This window comes from Macadamia integrifolia, chromosome 6, assembly GCF_013358625.1.
Source record: "Macadamia integrifolia cultivar HAES 741 chromosome 6, SCU_Mint_v3, whole genome shotgun sequence".
Lineage (NCBI taxonomy): Eukaryota > Viridiplantae > Streptophyta > Magnoliopsida > Proteales > Proteaceae > Macadamia > Macadamia integrifolia.
The window spans coordinates 8978661-8997182 of record NC_056562.1 but is presented as its reverse complement, the minus strand read 5'-3'; the positions used below and the strand labels follow the sequence as shown (position 1 = coordinate 8997182).

The following is an 18522-nucleotide window of genomic DNA, read 5'->3' as shown; positions in this document are numbered from 1 at the left end:
AAAAAAGGCCGATTCTATAAGCCCAAATATTAGGGATTTAGGTCCTATATGGGATTTCAGTAGTTAGTTTCTAGTTTGTAGTAATCTAGAAGCTTGCTATCTTGTTTTCTCTAAAACTCTGTTGTTTGTGCATGAAGAGTTACTATTTTCTTGTAATGTTGAGAAGTTATAAATAAAGAAGTATTGGGGGATACAATCATACAAATCCAACAATTTTGATGAGAGTATGAGACTTTATGGCTGTTAAGTTGTTTTCCTCTTGTGTGCAGCAAGAACTTCTGTGAGATGTAGAATAACCCTAGGGAGAGAGACTGGTGGTGGCTAGTGAGAATCTAGTTAATCTTAAGTGAGAAGCTCTTGCCATATCCCTATCATCTATTGGTTTGTCTTTTATACTTTCAACTGAGTTCTGTGCATGCGCATCCAAGTAAGTAGAGAGAATGTTTAAAGGCTGACTGTGCTTATAATCTGTGATGCAACATATCAATTTTAAGCCTGAAGCTTCTGTTGGCCATAAACTTGTTGGAGGTTCTCTGTTTCTATGGCTATTTGGCTGCAACTTTTGAGGTACTGTTATCTCAACATTTGGCCCTTGGAATGCTGAGATATTTTGGGGTTCCAAGTTAATGTTCGTGCCCTACCTTCGACCCAAGTTGGGGCTTGATCTACCTCACAAATGGGAAGCTAGTGGTACTTAACAAATTCTGTTATCTAGTTTCTATTCCGCTGGGTTGATAACTTTTAATTCTGGCCATCAGTTTAAGTTGATTCCTACATATTGTGTTCTATATGATGAATGGAGAATGTGATCTTAGTTTGATGCTGTCCTGCTGTGTGAAGTTATACTTTGTTTCTAATTCTGATACGCTGTCAAATTTGATTTACTTGCCCATATCTTTCTATCTAATCATTGGATTGGAATAGGGTTTGAACTTTGAAGTACCATGGGAGACCTAGTTTGGGTAAAACTTTGGGAATCATCTGAATTCTATTTGGGAGTTATCGAAGATCTCCTACTGCCAGTTTGAGTTCCCACGATTCTACTTATGGCTATGGGTGGGATTCTGAAATTTATATGGTGTTTGATTGAATAAATTAGAAGGTCCCTCCAAAACCCCATTCAAGGCATCAATTGATAGGGATACTCAAGCTTGACACATGAGAGATTTTTGGATGAAATTTTGTTGGAACAGGGAATAGATTCTGTGAGAGAGAGAGAGAGAGAGAGAGAGAGAGGTACCCAGGTGGGTGAGTTGCAGATTTATCAGCAGAGAGAGGGAGGCTTGAACTTAACCAGGGGCAGTCTCAAGGTTTCATAATTTAGGGGCTGAAGCTGTGGTTCAGTATTCCCATTTTACCACGGCCAAATTGAATATAACGATTTGATCCACTTGGTTAACCTACCAAGTTGGAAATCTGATACACAAGAGGATCAACTAAAGGGGGCGAGTAACAAGGTAAGAAATTGCTCCTGAGGGAACAAGCGGATGCCCAAGTTGACTCCCAGACTTCTAAAATGGTAAGACTTCCACAATTCTCTTATCAAATTCTAAAGTAATTTGCGTACATGTTCAAAGACACGGATGTCAAAATATTAGTCAAATGGCTAAATCTCAGGCTGGTTACAAGATGATCCAGAATCTTTATGACACTAGTCTTCTGTGGCAATATCAATTGCACATTTCTACCAGGAAAATTTTAGCCCGGAATAATAATGACACCTCACCTGAATCTCCGTAGTGCTCCAGCAGCATATTCCATCTGTTTCTTCCCTACTGACATCCAAGAAACCTCGACTGCTGATCCATATGTTCCAATGTCAGCCCAGCATAATTTACTACGGACAGTATAAGGATCACAGGCATTCTCTGTGGCCAACACCTCAGCATTACATTGTAGATCAACTTTTGGAGACTGCGCCCATGATGAAACCATGGAACGTTCAGAGGATGACAACAAGAATGAATTCATAACATGTCCATCTGGAACTGAAGGGGAGCTGTGGCTCTCAAATGCAGATGAATTGGATGATACAACAGAAGAACCCACCAGCAATATGAAATATGTTTCTCATACAACGAACCATATCCTCTGACAGCTGATTAGGGCAATTCCAGAGGCCCTTACTAGGCACCTCCTTGGTAAGCTTCCCCACCACATGTTGAAACATTTGTCTGGATACTTTCTGCTCTTGGACGGGCATGCCATAGTCCACTGCATCCTGATGCAAAATATTGAATGTTAGCCAACGAAAAAAAGAATCCACGGGGGTGGGAAAAGAAAAACTTCATTATTTCCCTAGGATCTTTCATCCACATAATTATGTGATAACGTAGATGATTTACAATATATATGAAATAACAGAAAAACTCAATGAATTGAACCAAGGTTTTAACTAACCCATACGTATTATATCTTGATACGATACCTTAAAAAGTTGGTATTAGTGCATGTAAGAAACCTCATCCATTATATAATTAAGAATGTAGTTGTTTCTTCATACTTCGTTATCTTTTTTGTACATGATATATTTTACATATTGCATATTTATATTGTTTTATGATTCAAAACTTTATTCTGCATTCTCCATATGTTTGTTGACCATTTACCCATTATTTTAGTATATCTTGCATCTCTCAGATATGATACGTCTCCTAAAATCATCCTTCCGATACAATACCCAATACTGATACTTAAACCTTGAACTGAACCTCACCGGTCATATCATGAACCTCTACTATTTCAACAAGGGAACTACACACGTCCACCCAGGACGAGTAAACTTGCCACATTTTCCATGATGAGAAGATGAGGTCAAACCGTTGGGGGTTCCAATCAAGGCGATCAATTACAACAATAAAAAAATATCACGAATGGATATTTCCAACAATATGCTTTCCGTTCACCCAAAACAATAAACACCTTTTTTTTTTTCTTTTTTTTTTTTGTGTGCATGACAATATACCCTATAAGCTCCAAATATTAACAATTAGATCAAATGGTTAAAAATTATTTGGTCATGCTAATTTTTATTTGTATCTGCAAGGAGGGATCAATTTATGTGCAACGAGCTGAAGCCAAGCTCTCAATCTCTGAATCCTCATAGAGGCATAGTTGACAAGGAGAGAGAAGCTAGCTTTGAAACAAGGTAAGGGGAGAGGATATGATGGGGACATCAAGACGTACAGCCGAAGGAAGAAGAAGACCCAACCTTCTTTGTGGTTGGAGGATTAGGAGGAAGAAAAAAAGAAAGAAAAGGAAGGCTCGGTCCAGCCTTCCCAGCGCTGGATCGAGTCCTCTCCTTCCTTTTCTTGGCCAAGATTGTGTGGCCCCCACCAAATCTGATATGTTAGTAGTTTTATTTCCTAGGATTTTGTTTATTTAGGTCATTGAGTTGAGTAGGAAACTAAATAACATTCCTATTTGTTTTTTTTAGGAAACTTCTTTATTTCTGAGATTATGTTCCTAAATTAGCCTTTCCGTTTTAGTAATTATCCTATTATTTATGTAAGGCCATTGGCCACAATGAAAATTAATGAATGAAGAATATTGAAGGCAAAACAGCCCCCAAACCCCCCCCCACGATTTCTCTTTCTCTCCCCTCTCCCTTTTCTCATCTCTCACTCTCGGTCTCCCTCTGTTTCACACCTCCTCTCTCTCTCACGGCTCCCTCTCTCATTCTCCTTTCTCCCTTTCTCACCCTTCATCCTTCTCTTTTCTGTTTTCTGTCTTTCCTGTTGCTGCCGCCCTATTGCAGAAATTGTTCACCATCATTAGAGATTATCTCCATCGAGAAAACCCCAACTGGGTTGCTGCTGGAACTTCCCCAACAATCGGAACTGTTGTTCTTCATCAAGTAGGTTGGACTGCAACTCTTTATTTTGGAGGACTTCGACTTCTTCTTTACTCCTCAGACCAGGACAGCAACAAGGTAACTAATTAAACTAAACCCCTCCCACCTCCATATATCCCTGTTACATGTTGCAGCCCATTAACATTGAAACCAGTCTATGCCCTTTTGCTTATGTCTACTTTTTTACCCATTGTTTTAAGACGTTTCGCCACTGTTATGCTTCCAAAACCTTTGCTGATTTTTCTATTTTAGTTGGCTGCTAGAGGACATTGATTATTTGCATATCTTATTTGATGTTTGGATTGATTTGTGTTGAACCAACATTCGTATGACGTTTGTTCCCTTCCCCATGTCCCCACTTGAAGCTTAAGTAAGAGTTTATGTGTTTTTTCGCCTAGATTATTATTGTTTTTTGCTACTTTGCTTATTAGTCTCATTCTATTTTGCATGCTTAATCTTGTTTGCTGAGTTTCTTTGTCCTATCTACCCAAGTCCCTTGAGTTTACCCTACCTAGTTAGTTAATCTTGTAGAAGACCTAGTCACCTAGGAACCCCCTACATTAGGATAGGTCCTGAACATGGGACACATGGCATGCTATTGGGACCTAAGACCCGGGACCCCGGGAGCTCAGGCCCATCTGAAGATCCTGTAGCCCCAGTTTTGGAGAGCCACCAGTTTACAGAAGGCCATGGATGTCAAGGAAGAAATAATCAAGTTCTCTTATTATTTCCCATAATGGAATATTATTAATAAATATCCTTTTTTCCCTTCTCATTTTTAAATAAACTCTCTCACATCTAATATGCTAATCTGTATCCCTAATCCAGAAATTCAGTACATCTTTGAAAACTCACATTTGAATATCATGTTACACTTCCTAGCCTTCAAAGTCAATAGGTTCCCTAGCATCCATTATACTCACTAGTTATTGAAAATTTTGCATTAAGTTCCAGCCTCAACCTTATTCCAAAACCCTTTAGTACGAAATTTGATGCAACAAATAGGAAACGGCAGAATACTGCAAAAGGTTGAAATGGGTTTTATTCACTACTTAGGAGTAGAAACCCAAAAAAAAAAAAAAGGGATTAGTATGAATAAGTAGAGAAGATTAGGGAATGATTTCCCTTGTCTCATATAACAGAGGCTGTTCTTTATTTATAAGGCAGACATGTAGTGCAAAGGGTAACAAATACGGAAGGTAGTACAAGTACACACATATACGAGGTGGAATACTCATCCTATCCTCAACACTCCCCCTCAAGTTCGTGCATAGATATTTCTCACGCCCAACTTGCATACAATAGGATGAAACCTTTGAAGAAAGATCAGTTAACTGATATGCAAATGTGACAAACGGAATATAAATGGAGCCTTGTTCAAGATTTTCCTTGATAAAGTGCCAGTCTATCTAAATATGCTTAGTTCTGACATGTTGAACTGGGTTATGAGCTCTACTTGCTGCCTAGTTATCGGAATAGAGCATCACAGGTTCTCCAGATGTCACCCACAGATCATTAAGTAAGATTTTAAGCCATATAAATTCGCAAACACCTTGAGCCATTGCTCAGTACTCTGCTTCTGTGCTTGATCTAGATACCACAGGTTGCTTCTTGCTTTTCCAGGTAACCAGATTTCCTCCTAGGAATATATAGTATCCAGCAGTAGATCATTGGTCATCCACGGAGCCTGCCCAATCAGCATCAATGAAAGCCTCTAACTTTAGATTGCTATGATTTGATAATAAAATTCCCTTGCCTGGAGCGGATTTCAAGCATCTCAGAATCTGGTTACTGCATTTAGATATGCAGTCTATAAATCATGTAGGAATCGGTTAACTCCCCCTACAGCATAGTCAATATCTGGTCTGATCAGCATAGCCCCGGTCAGGAAAGATTCAGCATGGGCTTCTTTTTTGCCTGCTGGGATATTATTAAGCCTGACCTCTTTAAGGCTATCCGCAACTTCTTCCTTTCCCCCTCCCAAATTCGACGGATCAATCACACCTTCCTTTGCCTCATCCCTAAGATGGAGGGGCCTCCTTCGTGTCTGACTTCAAATCTATTTCTCTTTGCAATCTTCTTTACAAGGTTATTGCCAAGATCCTGGCCAATAAAATTCAGCTTGTGGTTCACTCTCTTGTCAGCTCTAATCAATCCGCCTTCATTGCGGAGTGTAGCATTGCTGATAACATCATCCTTTGCCAAGAAATCGTCAGAGGTTTCGATCGCAAATCTCATGCACACGCCACCCTCATGAAGATTGACATTCATAAAGCTTTCGACTCCATCTGTTGGGATTTCATTTCCAAAGTGCTCTATTCCATGGCTTCCCCCCCCAACTTCATCAATTGGATCCATCTTGGCATTTTCTCTCCCCGTTTCTCTGTCCTTGTCAATGGTAGCCTAGCGGGTTATTTTCATTCTACGGTTGGGATCCGTCAAGGCTACCCCCTCTCCTCCTTTCTCTTCTGCCTCTCCCTGGAGGTTCTCTCCTGCTCCCTCCAATCCTCTATTGATCTTCACCTCATCTTCCCCCCTTCCCAAGTGTAAGGCCATTAACCTCACCCACCTTGCTTTTGTGGATAACCTCAAGATTTTCTCCAAAGCGGGTCCCTACTCTATCCTAACCTTCATGTCCTCCCTTCACCTATTTTATAAGCTTTCAGCATTCCGCATAAATCTCCTCAAGTCCAACCTCTTCCTTTCTAGAGTCTCAAACCTCTTGAAATTCTCCCACCAATCCATCTCCGGCTTCCCCTTGGGAGCCCTCCCAGTCAAATATCTTAGTCTCCCCCTCATCTCCTCTAGGCTCTCTACCCTTTACTGCTATCCCCTGCTGGACCTCATTAGCAAGAAGCTCTAGCTCTGGAAAGGTAAGCTCCTTTCCTAAGCGGGTTGCATTGTCCTCATTAAATCTATGCTCCAATCCTGCTATATTTATTGGTCTAGTACCTTCAAGCTCCCTCAATCCATCATCAAGGCTATCAATTCTCTCATGCGCTCCTTCCTTTGGAAAGGGGAAAAATCAGGCAGATTCTTTTATCAAATTAGTTGGAAGTCTATGTGTCTTCCCAAATCCGAAGGGGGCCTTGGCATTCGTCGGATCAAGGATGTCAATTCCACTGGGATTCTTAAGCTCCTTTGGAAGCTCGTTTCCAAGCATAAGAACATCTAGGTCTCCTGGGAATTCTTCCCTCCTTCGCAAGGACTCCCTCTGGACTGCCCCTCTCCCCTCTAATGCCTCTTGGGTCTAGCAGAACGTCTTATCTCTCCGCCTTTTAGCCATCCAAGCTATCCGCTCCTCTATCTCTGATGGTTGGTCCACCCCCCTCTGGCTTGACAACTGGCATCCCCAAGGGGTTATCCTCTCTCTTGTCGGTCCTAGATTAGTATACTCTTCCAGTTTAAACAAGTTTTGCTCGGTCTCCTCAATTATCTCCTTGAATGGCTAGTCCCCTCCCTCTTCCGTCCCCCCTCTTCGATCTCTGGTCTTCCTTGCCCCCTCCCCTCCTAGGCATAGGGGAAGAAGTGACAAAATCATATGGTCTCCCTCCCCCTCAAGTTCCTTCACCTCCACATCAGCCTGGCACTTTATCAACACCATCCCCTTTGGACCCCTGGAGGAAAATTGTATGGTTCTCTGGTCATATCCCTTGGCATAGTTTCACTCCATGGAGAGCCATCTCAAATTGCCTCCCAGTCCTTTCTGCTCTCCTGGCACATCCCTGTTTCCCCCTCTTGTTGTCTTTGTTGGAATGTGTCTGAAGATTCGGATCACCTTTTCTTCTCTTGTCCCTTCTACTCCAAAATTTGGAGGAAGATGCTTAAAGCTTGTTGTCCCTCTAGGAGAAGCATTCTCCCACTTTCTAGAGAATGGATTTGGATAGACATGACATTTGCTGGGAAGTTAGGTTTTCGCACGATCATCAATCATATTTGGATGGAGCGTAACCTTCATATATGGACTTCCAAATCCCGTTCTTTCGGATCTATTTGAAGAGACATCTTTTTCGATGTTAGCTCTAAACTTAAGATGTTGCGTCTTCCCGTCGTGACTCCCCAAGGAACAAGCACATTGTTGTTTCCTGGGAACTCCCCCCATCTTGTATCTCTCTTAGTCCTACTTGATTCCCAACCCCCCCCCCCGCTTTCTCTCCTTCCCCCTCCTCTTTTCTCTTTGTCCCTAGGGGCTATATATTCCCCCCCCCCTTTTTTCTTTCCTCTATGATAATGGATTTATTTATTCACCCAAAAAAGATATTTGGTCTGATATGAGATAGATATATCAATCTTCCGACAAGTATTTGATGTTTTTCCTTGTCTACCAGATCACTGCTTAATTGATGGTTGACCTCAAAAGGGGAATCCGCAGGTTTAACCCTAGCACCAATTTCATTGAGAAGGTCTAATACATACTTACGCTGGGAAATAAAGATATTATTGTTGGATCTTGCTACCTCTATTCCAAAAAGGATCTTAGAGGTCCCAATCCTTGATCTCAAACTCCTTAGCCAACTTAACCTTCAACTTGGATATTTTTGCGTCATTACTGCTTGTTACTACAATTTCATCAACATATGCAATGAGAATAATAACCTTACTGTCATTTTTCTTTATGAATAAGGTATCATCAGAATGACTTTGTCTATATCCAAATTTAATCACGGCTTTCAAGAGCCAACAAAACCAAGCTCGCAGGGAATTTTTGAAGCCATATAGGGATTTCCTCAACTTGAACACCTTTTCAGTAGTAGATAGTGAGGAGAAGCCGGGAGGGATATCCGTTTACACTTCCTCTTCTATGGAGAAAAGCATTCTTGAATACTAGTTGTTCGAGACCCTAACCAAGATTTGTAGCACATGATAGAAGTGCTCAAACCAAATTCATCTTGGCTACTAGAGCAAATTCATCTTGATAATCGATACCATAGGTTTGGGTATAGCCTTTTGCAACCAACCTGACTCTGCACCGTTCAATACTACAATCTGCCTTTTGCTTTATGGTGAATACCCATTTACATCATATTGGTCGTTTTCTGTTGGAAAAGCAACAAGTCCCGAGTGCCGTTTTTCTTCAAAGCATGCATTTCTTCTATCATAGCATCCTTCCACTTAGGATCAAAGATAGCCTCCAGAGAAGAAATAAAAGCATGATAGGATAGGGATAATGACTCATAGGAAACAAAGTCAGAAATAGGATGTTGAGTGCAAACGCTTAACTCCTTTCCTAACAGCAATAGGAATATCAATGTCCTTAATATTAATGCGAAAATCTTCATTACCTGAGTGGAATGAAGGTAGTGGATCAAAGGGTACTGATTGACATGGTAGGTAGGTAGAGTGGGCCACTTAGTCTTTCGGCGCGAGTATATAAGCAAGTCCAATTTGGTCAATTCCGGTTTTGGAGTGTTAACACACTAATGCAGATAAGTCATTTAATGGGCTTATTTTATTGCAAATAAGCCTTGGGTTGGGTTATGTATGTGTTGAGCTTTTGATCCCATGGGTTTTCTTTGTTTGGGCCACTTTAATGGGCCTAATATATGGGTAAAAAGTATGAAAATGGGATTTAATTCATTAGTTTAGTTAGAGGCATTTTTTAAGTCTACTTCCTTTGTTATTTTAGTTTCCTAGTCAATTTAGATTTCCCAATTAGTTAAGGATTAGGTTAGGTCTTTCTTTTTTAGTGTTTGAGTCAGTTTTGAGTCTTCTAAATAAAGTTTGTAAGGGGCTACAACATTGAACACGAATTTGATTGAATAAAAAAAAAATCTGTCTTGGAGAGCTATGGGATGTAGTGTTGTGAGAGACAGCTTGGGTGAGATGCCCGAGGGAAAAGTGAAATGCTTGACCCAACCTATTCCCCTACCCTATTCTTCCCTTCATTCTCTTATTTCTGTTTTGTTCATACTATCTGTCATACTATCCTACTTTTTATTGAATTTACTAAAGATCCTACCTGGGATTGGATCACTTGTGAACCAATCTTACATTACACTCTCCCCCTCAATATAATCTGCTTTTATCCTCTCCCCCTTAATACAAATAGTTTCAATGACGAAAAGAATAGAAGGTCGAAGGAATATCGACCACAGTGCACTCCCCTTGAAGAGATGGCTAAAAGCAGGACTTAGATTCATGGAAAGTGGCATCCATGGTGACGAAGAGTTGGTGGGAAGGAGGGTAGTAAAACTTGTAACCCTTCTGAGAGGCCAAGTATCCAAGGAAGATACAACAAAAAGCAGTGGATTTGTGAGAAAAACAAACACAACCAAACAACCTTGGAGGAAGATGGGAGACAAGGGATGGGTCCAAAAGGAGGCTAATTGGGGTTTTGTAATCAATAACACTTGAAGAGACCCCTATTGATTAGATAGGTCGTAGCGACGACACCATCTCCCCAATAAATTTTAAGGACATTCATAGAAAATAAAAAGAGAGGGAGTAACCTCAGAAGATGTTGGATCTTTAGCTCTAAAATACCATTATGTTCCGAGGTGCAAACACACAATGTTTAAAATATGATACCGTGCTCACCGAAATATAGGTGAAAGTTGTTGTCAATTTATTCGGTACCATTATTACTGCAAAGAATATGAAGTTAGGCATTGAAGTGTCTTGATCAGGGCATGAAAGGAGAGAAACGTTGTAAAGGCCTCCGATTTAGTACAGGGGAGATAAACCTAGGTTAGACAAGTGCAATTATCAATAAAGGAAACAAATCATTGGAAACTACCCCGAGCAACAGTGTGAGAGGGTCCCAAACATCAAAGTGAATAATAAAAAAGGGAACATCACTTTTATTTAAACTAGGTAAATGAGACGAATAAGTATATTTAGCCAACTCACAAGTATCACAAACAAATTTTCGTAAAGGCCTCCGATTTAGTACAGGGGAGATAAACCTAGGTTAGATAAGTGCAATTATCAATAAAGGAAACAAATCATTGGAAACTACCCCGAGCAACAGTGTGAGAGGGTCCCAAACATCAAAGTGAATAATAAAAAAGGGCACATCACTTTTATTTAAACTAGGTAAATGAGACGAATAAGTATATTTAGCCAACTCACAAGTATCACAAACAAATTTTCGTAAAGGCCTCCGATTTAGTACAGGGGAGATAAACCTAGGTTAGATAAGTGCAATTATCAATAAAGGAAACAAATCATTGGAAACTACCCCGAGCAACAGTGTGAGAGGGTCCCAAACATCAAAGTGAATAATAAAAAAGGGAACATCACTTTTATTTAAACTAGGTAAATGAGACGAATGAGTATATTTAGCCAACTCACAAGTATCACAAACAAATTTTCGTAAAGGCCTCCGATTTAGTACAGGGGAGATAAACCTAGGTTAGATAAGTGCAATTATCAATAAAGGAAACAAATCATTGGAAACTACCCCGAGCAACAGTGTGAGAGGGTCCCAAACATCAAAGTGAATAAAATCCAAAGTGTGAAATGAGGGATGACCAAGACACTAGTGCCATTGATGTAGCTGCATATAGTTTATCCCATCATATACTTTACCATATCAAATTGTTGCCTCAATAGAGCCTAAAAAGCACAATGAGTGCAATAGAACAGGACACAACAATTTAGGTCAATAGCGAGATGATAAATGAAAATTAGATTAGCACAAAGATTAGAGAAATGTTAAACAAAGGATAAAGACATGGTAGGAGAACAATTAACGGACCCTTTCCCACAAATAAAGGATAAGGATCAGTTTGCAACATAGATTTTGTCCTTACCTCAAAAAAACTAAGCATGTGATCTGAAGCTCTGGAATCAAGAAGCCAGGAGAAACTAGAACTAGAAGAGACATGAAATATACCTAATTGGGAAAGATGAAAGGCCGGTGTAACGGAAGGAAGTAACTAGGGGTGAAATAGGGTCGCGTTGGGCTGGTTTTCTTAAAACCCTAGCCCAAACCCAAGGTTCTCAAAAAATCAACCTAGGGCCAACGCAACCCTGTCGGGCTCATGCCAACCCAACCTGGCCTAATTAATCTTGATTGGGTCGAGTTGGGCCAGGTTGGCCCTAATATTTGCAAGAGTGAGACCAACTCTGATTGACCTTGTTTTTTTTCCATTTGGGTTCTATACATTAAAAAAATATAAAAAGAAGCACCAACAAATTAAATGATAATTACACAATTAAAATTATGAAGTGCAACAAAATAATAGATGTTCAAGACACCTGAACATAAGAATTAATGATCTTATTCTGAATAAAAGGATAGGATGAAAGCCCTAAATTATATCATGTAAATCAGGGTTAACATCGTGGTCGTGTTGGGCCGGGATGGGCTGAGCATAGGCCTCAACCCAGGCCCGGCCCAACCCTGACCAACGGTCAATGTTTTTCAACCCAAACCGGCCTCAGGTCAGAAATATTAGCCCAAGCCCTGTTGGGGCTAAGGCAGGCAAGGGTGGGATTGGGCTGTCTGGGCGAAGCTTACACCACTAGAAGGAACTATAGAGGAAGTTATATAGAGTTGAGACACATCATGCGATGGAGAGAAATCAACTAACCCAGAGAAAGAGGAGCCGTAGAGGCAGGGTAGTTGGTTGGGATCCATCAGTGGCATAAGATAAATGTTCATGGGAGCATATAGAGCCATTTTTTTCACCACATCCACCTTTAGGGTGACCATGAAGTTTCCAAAATGTTTCACAATTGTTTCGTGGCTTCCCATAATAGTCACACTTTACAGGCTCCCAACTAGGAGGTCCAAGCTTAGTGGAGGGCCCAAAATGGTCTATGGCAAAAGTAGTGACCAGTGCCAATCAATCAAGGACCATAGTAGGCATCATAATAGACTAAGAAAATATTCTTAATGCTGAACCAAATTATAGGCCTGGAGGAGAGTAGGAAACTTGCCCTTGTTGAGGACTTGAATATAGATTTGATTATATTTCAGATTCAAGCCAGTGAGAAAGTGATAAACTCGTTCCATCTTTTGTTCCTTTTTAAATGTGGTAGCATCATCAGGCAGACCTTTGGAACTGGGTGATAGAAATCTATATGTTGCCAACGAGTTGTAAGGGCAGAGTAGTAGGCAGTGAAAAACAAGTCCTTTTGAGTCGTCTAACTAGTGAGGCAATGAAGCTTCATAGATTTGGGCATAGTTACTAGACTGTGCTTGTCTGTTGAATGGCTTCCATAATTCTTTTGGCGGAGTCGAGAAGAACAAACTTGGACTAATACAAGACTCCATTGAGTTTAGTATGAAAGATATAATAAGGGCATCATTAACCAACCATGTATTTTTCGCAAAGGCCTCAGTTGGCATCAGAGTGTCATCCATCAGGTACCCCGAAAAATGATTGCCACGAATAGACAAGGCAAGATAATTGGTCCCATTCAGGACCTAGCTTAAGGGATGGGTTAGCCATAAGTCCCAACACGACTCAGCTCACTATCCCCCACTCCCACGAGGGAGGTTCCACTAAAGCTACTCTCCATCATAGAGCCATTGTTTCAACACAAGTAAGAAATGGGCTGCTTAAAAAAATGCATAAATAAATAGGGTTAGGTATGTCTACCGTATCATTGAAGCCCTCAAGAAGACCAAGAAGAGGCTAGAACTGACTGAGAAGACCAGGCAGAACTAGTAGGGAGTCACAGCAGGACTAATTGTAACTAGTAGGGGCAAGCTGGACATGCAGGGGCCTCGATTATGGGTACAGCGACAAAGAAAATGTCTTCGCTGGGCTAGCAAGGGCTAGTGGGGCTTACAAAGTCAGAATTATAGTTTTTCAACTTGCTTCTAGTGCCTGACTCTCTACAAGGCAAAAATGAGCCTTTAGCTCGCCTTGTTTTGGGGTGTTAGCCGTTGTATATAGCTGATCTACAAGAGCCTTTGCTTCTTTAGGTTGAGATACAGTAGGTGGAGTTGCGAAGAACTTGGCAAAGGGCACATAGGCTAAACAAGGTTGTTGGGCTTGGCAGAGGTGCTTGCAAAGTCGTTATATCGCAGAAGGAGGACCAGGCAGAGATACAAGTAGCCTAGTGGAGGTGTAGGGAGCCAGGCGGAGATGCTGAAAGCCTAACAGAGGTCTAGGGAGGCTGGCGAAGGGGCAAAGGGCCAGGCAGGATTGTTAGGAGTGTCATTAAGCCGTTGGCTAAGGGCACAAGGGCAAGACGGAGTTGCAGGGTGCCTTGTGGGTGTTTTCGAGGCCTTGGCAGAGGATAGAACATATTTGTCAAGGCGTCGCCTAGGCAACCTAGCTAGTCAACACCTACTTGGGGTCTGGGCCATGGTTTTAAGTATCGGTATGTATCATACCGTATCTGCTGATACGTATCTATATCGGCCCTTACCGATACGATACACACCGATTCAATACGTGAAATTTTTAAAATCCTTTCGTATCTATCATAGTTTTTAAGGCGCTGCTAAGGCGCGCTGATGCGGTCTAGAGATGGTAAGGCAGTGCTCCGCCTTGCGTGAAGTGGCGCCTTATGGGGTTTTTTTTTTTAACACATTTTAAAATTACTGATGAAGATTCCAAATATAGATTTTTTATTGGTAAGTGTATGGTTTTGTTAACACTTGAGATGTATGGGATCAGCTTTACTCCACGAAAAATAACCAAAACAAACAAAACAAAAACACGATTCACAAATAGAGTTTGGATTTTGTCAAGGGTTTTAAGAAAGGGCTTTGAGAAGGAATCAAGGAAGAAGGAAGAACCACTAATCCAGGCGACCATTTTGCTCCAGCAGCGGTCAGCTTCATTTTTCTTTGACAAGAGTAGAAATATAGTGGATGATCTTACGGCTTAGGCACTCATTTTGGCATCATAGAGGTAAGTATAATAAATACTTGTATATTTTATGTCTTCTTTTTTTTATATTTATAATTTTGTTTCATAATTATGTATTTATATTATATGTTAAAATGTTATGATGATTGATGATTGGTGAAGATGAACTTAGTTTATTTACTTTATTGATTTGTTTTCTTGATGAATATCTTACATTGGGATGAATATGAACCTTTAATATTTATTTAACAAATAAGTAATAGGATTCAACTAGGATTTGAGCCAAATAGATTGGTTTTATAAAAAAATTACACAGGAACGCTTTAGTCAATAAGGCGACGCTTTACGCCCGCCTTATCACTAAGGCGCTCTGCAAGACCCTCAAATGCCTCCGTCGCCTTACCGCCTTAAAAACTATGGTATGTATATGTATCCTACGATACATACCAATACGCACTGACATATACCGATACTCTGAAAAATATAAAATCGAGGTGAAATGTACGTTTCGGTATGTATTGGTCTGTATCGGTGTGTATCGGTATTATCGGCCGATACATATTGATACGATACGAAACGTATCGATACAGTGCGCTACGGTCATAGGTCATTTTTAAAAAAAAAACATGATTTTTTTAGGGGTTTTTGCTCCAAAGTTGCTGCCAACCATATCTCTCTAACTAAAGTGGAAATCAAGGTTGGGAACAAGGATTTTACATTTATGCGACAACTACAAACCTTGAATTCTTAGTGCGATACTAGTGTTTATACATAATACATGTTATCCATAGCATTTTTTAACAATTTTCTTATGCAAAAGTGTATAAAAGTGTTTCCTATACATTTATGTGCGTATCTTTAGCGTATCTCCGAACGTATCTCAATTTTGGCCGACCGATACGGCTACGATACTGATACTTTAATCCTTGGTCTGGACAACTGTCACCTTAGCACATTGTCACCTTTTGCAAGGCACAACACTTAAATGATATTTAACATAAATAAGCATATACCCTCTATTTGAATCCAAGAAAATTAGTTCAAAATCAAATTCCAAAAAGATAAAAAGTAACCCCCTAGTCCAAGAACAAAAACTAGATCTTTGGTTGTAGGGTCGATTTTGAACTTTCAAATGCTTGGGTTTTTCTCAGTTCTGAAAATTTCACAAAATTATAGTAAAACATTGTTAAAAACCAAAAGTGCGGTAAAATAATATTTTGTTTTGATGTCCATACAACTATTTTCATTCAAGCGATTTTAACAGAATTCATGCACTTTAAAATAAGTTTGACCAGAACATAATCTTAGACTTGTTGGAAAGCTGGTTTTGTGCTCTACCTAGTACAAAAAATATCATGTAAAAATAAAATTATTTGACCAGTCAACTTATTAATGAACTAGAACATTTCTCTAAATGTTGATTTTTGATGACTTAATGGGACTAAATATTAATTTTTTATGACTTGAAGTGGCTCAATGTTGATTTTTTTATGATAAAAGGTAGTAGGTACATATAGCATACTAAACTAGAAAATAGGGAAGATAAAAAATAACACTTTGGCGCTTTGGTCGCCTAAGCACTTAGGCATTAGGCACCCCTCCAATGGTTAGTGATGGTCAGTTGTGATCGGCCTGGTGTGACTACATGCTTCAAAACATGTTCATCCGACCATGCTTGGCCAAGTTAGGAGGCCGACGCCTCAGTTGCGGGTATTGGTGGTCGGACCTTTCGGAGGTAAAAAATATACCCAAAGTATTGAGCTATAATACCAAGTTGAGAAGAGAAGATTAGGGAATGATTGGCTTGTCTCAATGAAATTCTAGAATCTTCACCTTATTATAAATAGAGTGGGGCAGCTATCAATTGAAGCAAGCCTTTTCCCAATACCATCATGGTATCAAAGATACCCTAATGCCAAAAATCGCAAAACCTTAAGCCTCCACTACCTCTCTCCTTCTCTCCCTTTCTCTCTCTTGCCTCCACCTCTCCTTTCACTCTCTCTCCACCAATTCCCTTCCCCTCTCTTGGTTTTTCTCACCTCCACCCATGGTTTAAAGTATCTCCGATACCGATACGATACCTTCCGATACGTATCTTAAATTTAGCCGACCGATACGATACATATCGATTTAAAATCCTTTCGTATCGATATATATCCTACGATACATACCGATATGCATCAATACACCATCGATACACATCGATATGATATACACCGATACGACTTTATAAAAAAATATAAAATCGAGGTGAAATATACGTTTCGGTATGTATCGGTGAATATTGATGTGTATCGATCAGTACGTATCTGTACGTATCGGTGAGTATCAGTATGTTCCGATATAGTGCGCTACAGTCATATAATGGCCAAGATGGGTAATTTTTCAAAAAAAATGATTTTTTTAGGGGTTTTTGTTCCAAAGTTGCCACCAGCCATATTTCTCTCCAACTAAAGTGGAAATCAAGGTTGAGAATAAGGATTTTACATTTATGGGACAACTACAAACTTTGAATTCTTAGTGCGATACCCTCAATTTAGTGTTTATGCATAATACATGTTATCAATAACTTTTTTTAACAAATTCTTTATGTAAAAGTGTTTAAAAAAATGTTTCCTTTCTATTTCTGTGTATCTTTAGCGTATCTTAGTGCATCTCCGATACGATACGATACCCTCTGATACGCATCTTAATTTTGGCTGACCGATACGGCGACCGATACCGATACTGATACTTTAATCCTTGCCTCCACCTCCCTTATTTCTCGCCCCAAAGCACCACCAGTCCTCTTTTCATCCACACCAAGGGTGAGCGCTTCCCGCCAAGGGTTTGTACACCCTTTTACTGGTTTAAGATGATCTGAGAAGTATTTCTCAATTTTTTATAATTGATGATATGTTTCCAGGATCAATTCTTTTAGGGTGTGAAGATGCCGACTATTCTCTACATGTTTTAGAGTTGTTTGATTTGTGACTTCTTTCTCATCAACAACCATGTCAAAGGTTACAACAGCATCCACTGGGCAGGATGGGGTTAGTCATCATGATTTTCCCCCCTTTCCTGTCAGCTTCATCAAATTAGATGAGAGCAACTATTTGATGTGGTCTCGTTTTTGCTTCCTTGCTATCAATCCCTATGGCTATTATGGCTACCTTACAAGGGAATTCATGAAGCCTACTATTGCTGATTCCTCTCAGAAGAAATGGAGTTCAGACAACTCCTTGTTACGTCCTACCTTATCAACTCCATGAACCCAAATATTGCACGGGGTTATATCTTGTTAGACACGGCTGCCAAGGATACCTGTTCACAGGTTGGCAATGATGCACAAGTTTTTTAACAGAGAAAGAAAATCCATAAGACAAAACAAAAGGAGATGTCTCTATCCAAGTATTACTCCGAGATGAGAGGTATCTAGCAGGAGTTAGATTTTTATTAAGATTTTACTGCTACTTGTTCCACAGATGCAAGTGTTTGAGAAAGAAAGGACAAGCACCGGGTCTATAACTTCTTGGCTGGTCTCAACATTGAGTTCGATCAAAATCGGGCTCATGTTCTTAATCATGACCCTTTTCCATCACTAGAGTAGGCCTATTCCACGGTGTAGTAAGTAGATAGTCTCAGACTGCTAAGCTCCTACAAGTTTCACAGGAACGGTCAGCCCTATATTCTGAATCAGGCACACCATCTCATGGAGGTTCTTCATGTACCAGTGATCTGCATCTAATGAGGAACCTATAAAGTGTGATTACTGTGGAAAAGAGCGTCATACCAAGGAGTATTGTTGGAAGCTTCGTGGATGTCCAACCAACACTCGCAGTCGTGGTTGAGGTCGATCTGCTTCAGCCATTGTATATCATACCACAACTTCTGATGTTTCCACTAAAACTGTCT

The 18522-nt window shown here is 40.1% G+C and overlaps 2 protein-coding genes across 2 annotated transcripts in view; both read right to left on the bottom strand.

Moving 5' to 3' along the window:
* The window catches only part of LOC122081770, a 34991-nt gene extending 33020 nt beyond the window's left edge, over nt 1-1971 (bottom strand). Inside the window, exon 1 of the mRNA XM_042649037.1 lies at nt 1727-1971. Within this exon, the coding sequence (XP_042504971.1) occupies nt 1727-1971 (245 nt within the window). The remainder of the gene's footprint in view (nt 1-1726) is intronic.
* A 37-nt stretch (nt 1972-2008) lies between these two features.
* LOC122081771 overlaps nt 2009-18522 on the bottom strand; it is a 29791-nt gene continuing 13277 nt past the window's right edge. The window contains exon 2 of the mRNA XM_042649038.1: nt 2009-2221. Within this exon, the coding sequence (XP_042504972.1) occupies nt 2009-2221 (213 nt within the window). The remainder of the gene's footprint in view (nt 2222-18522) is intronic.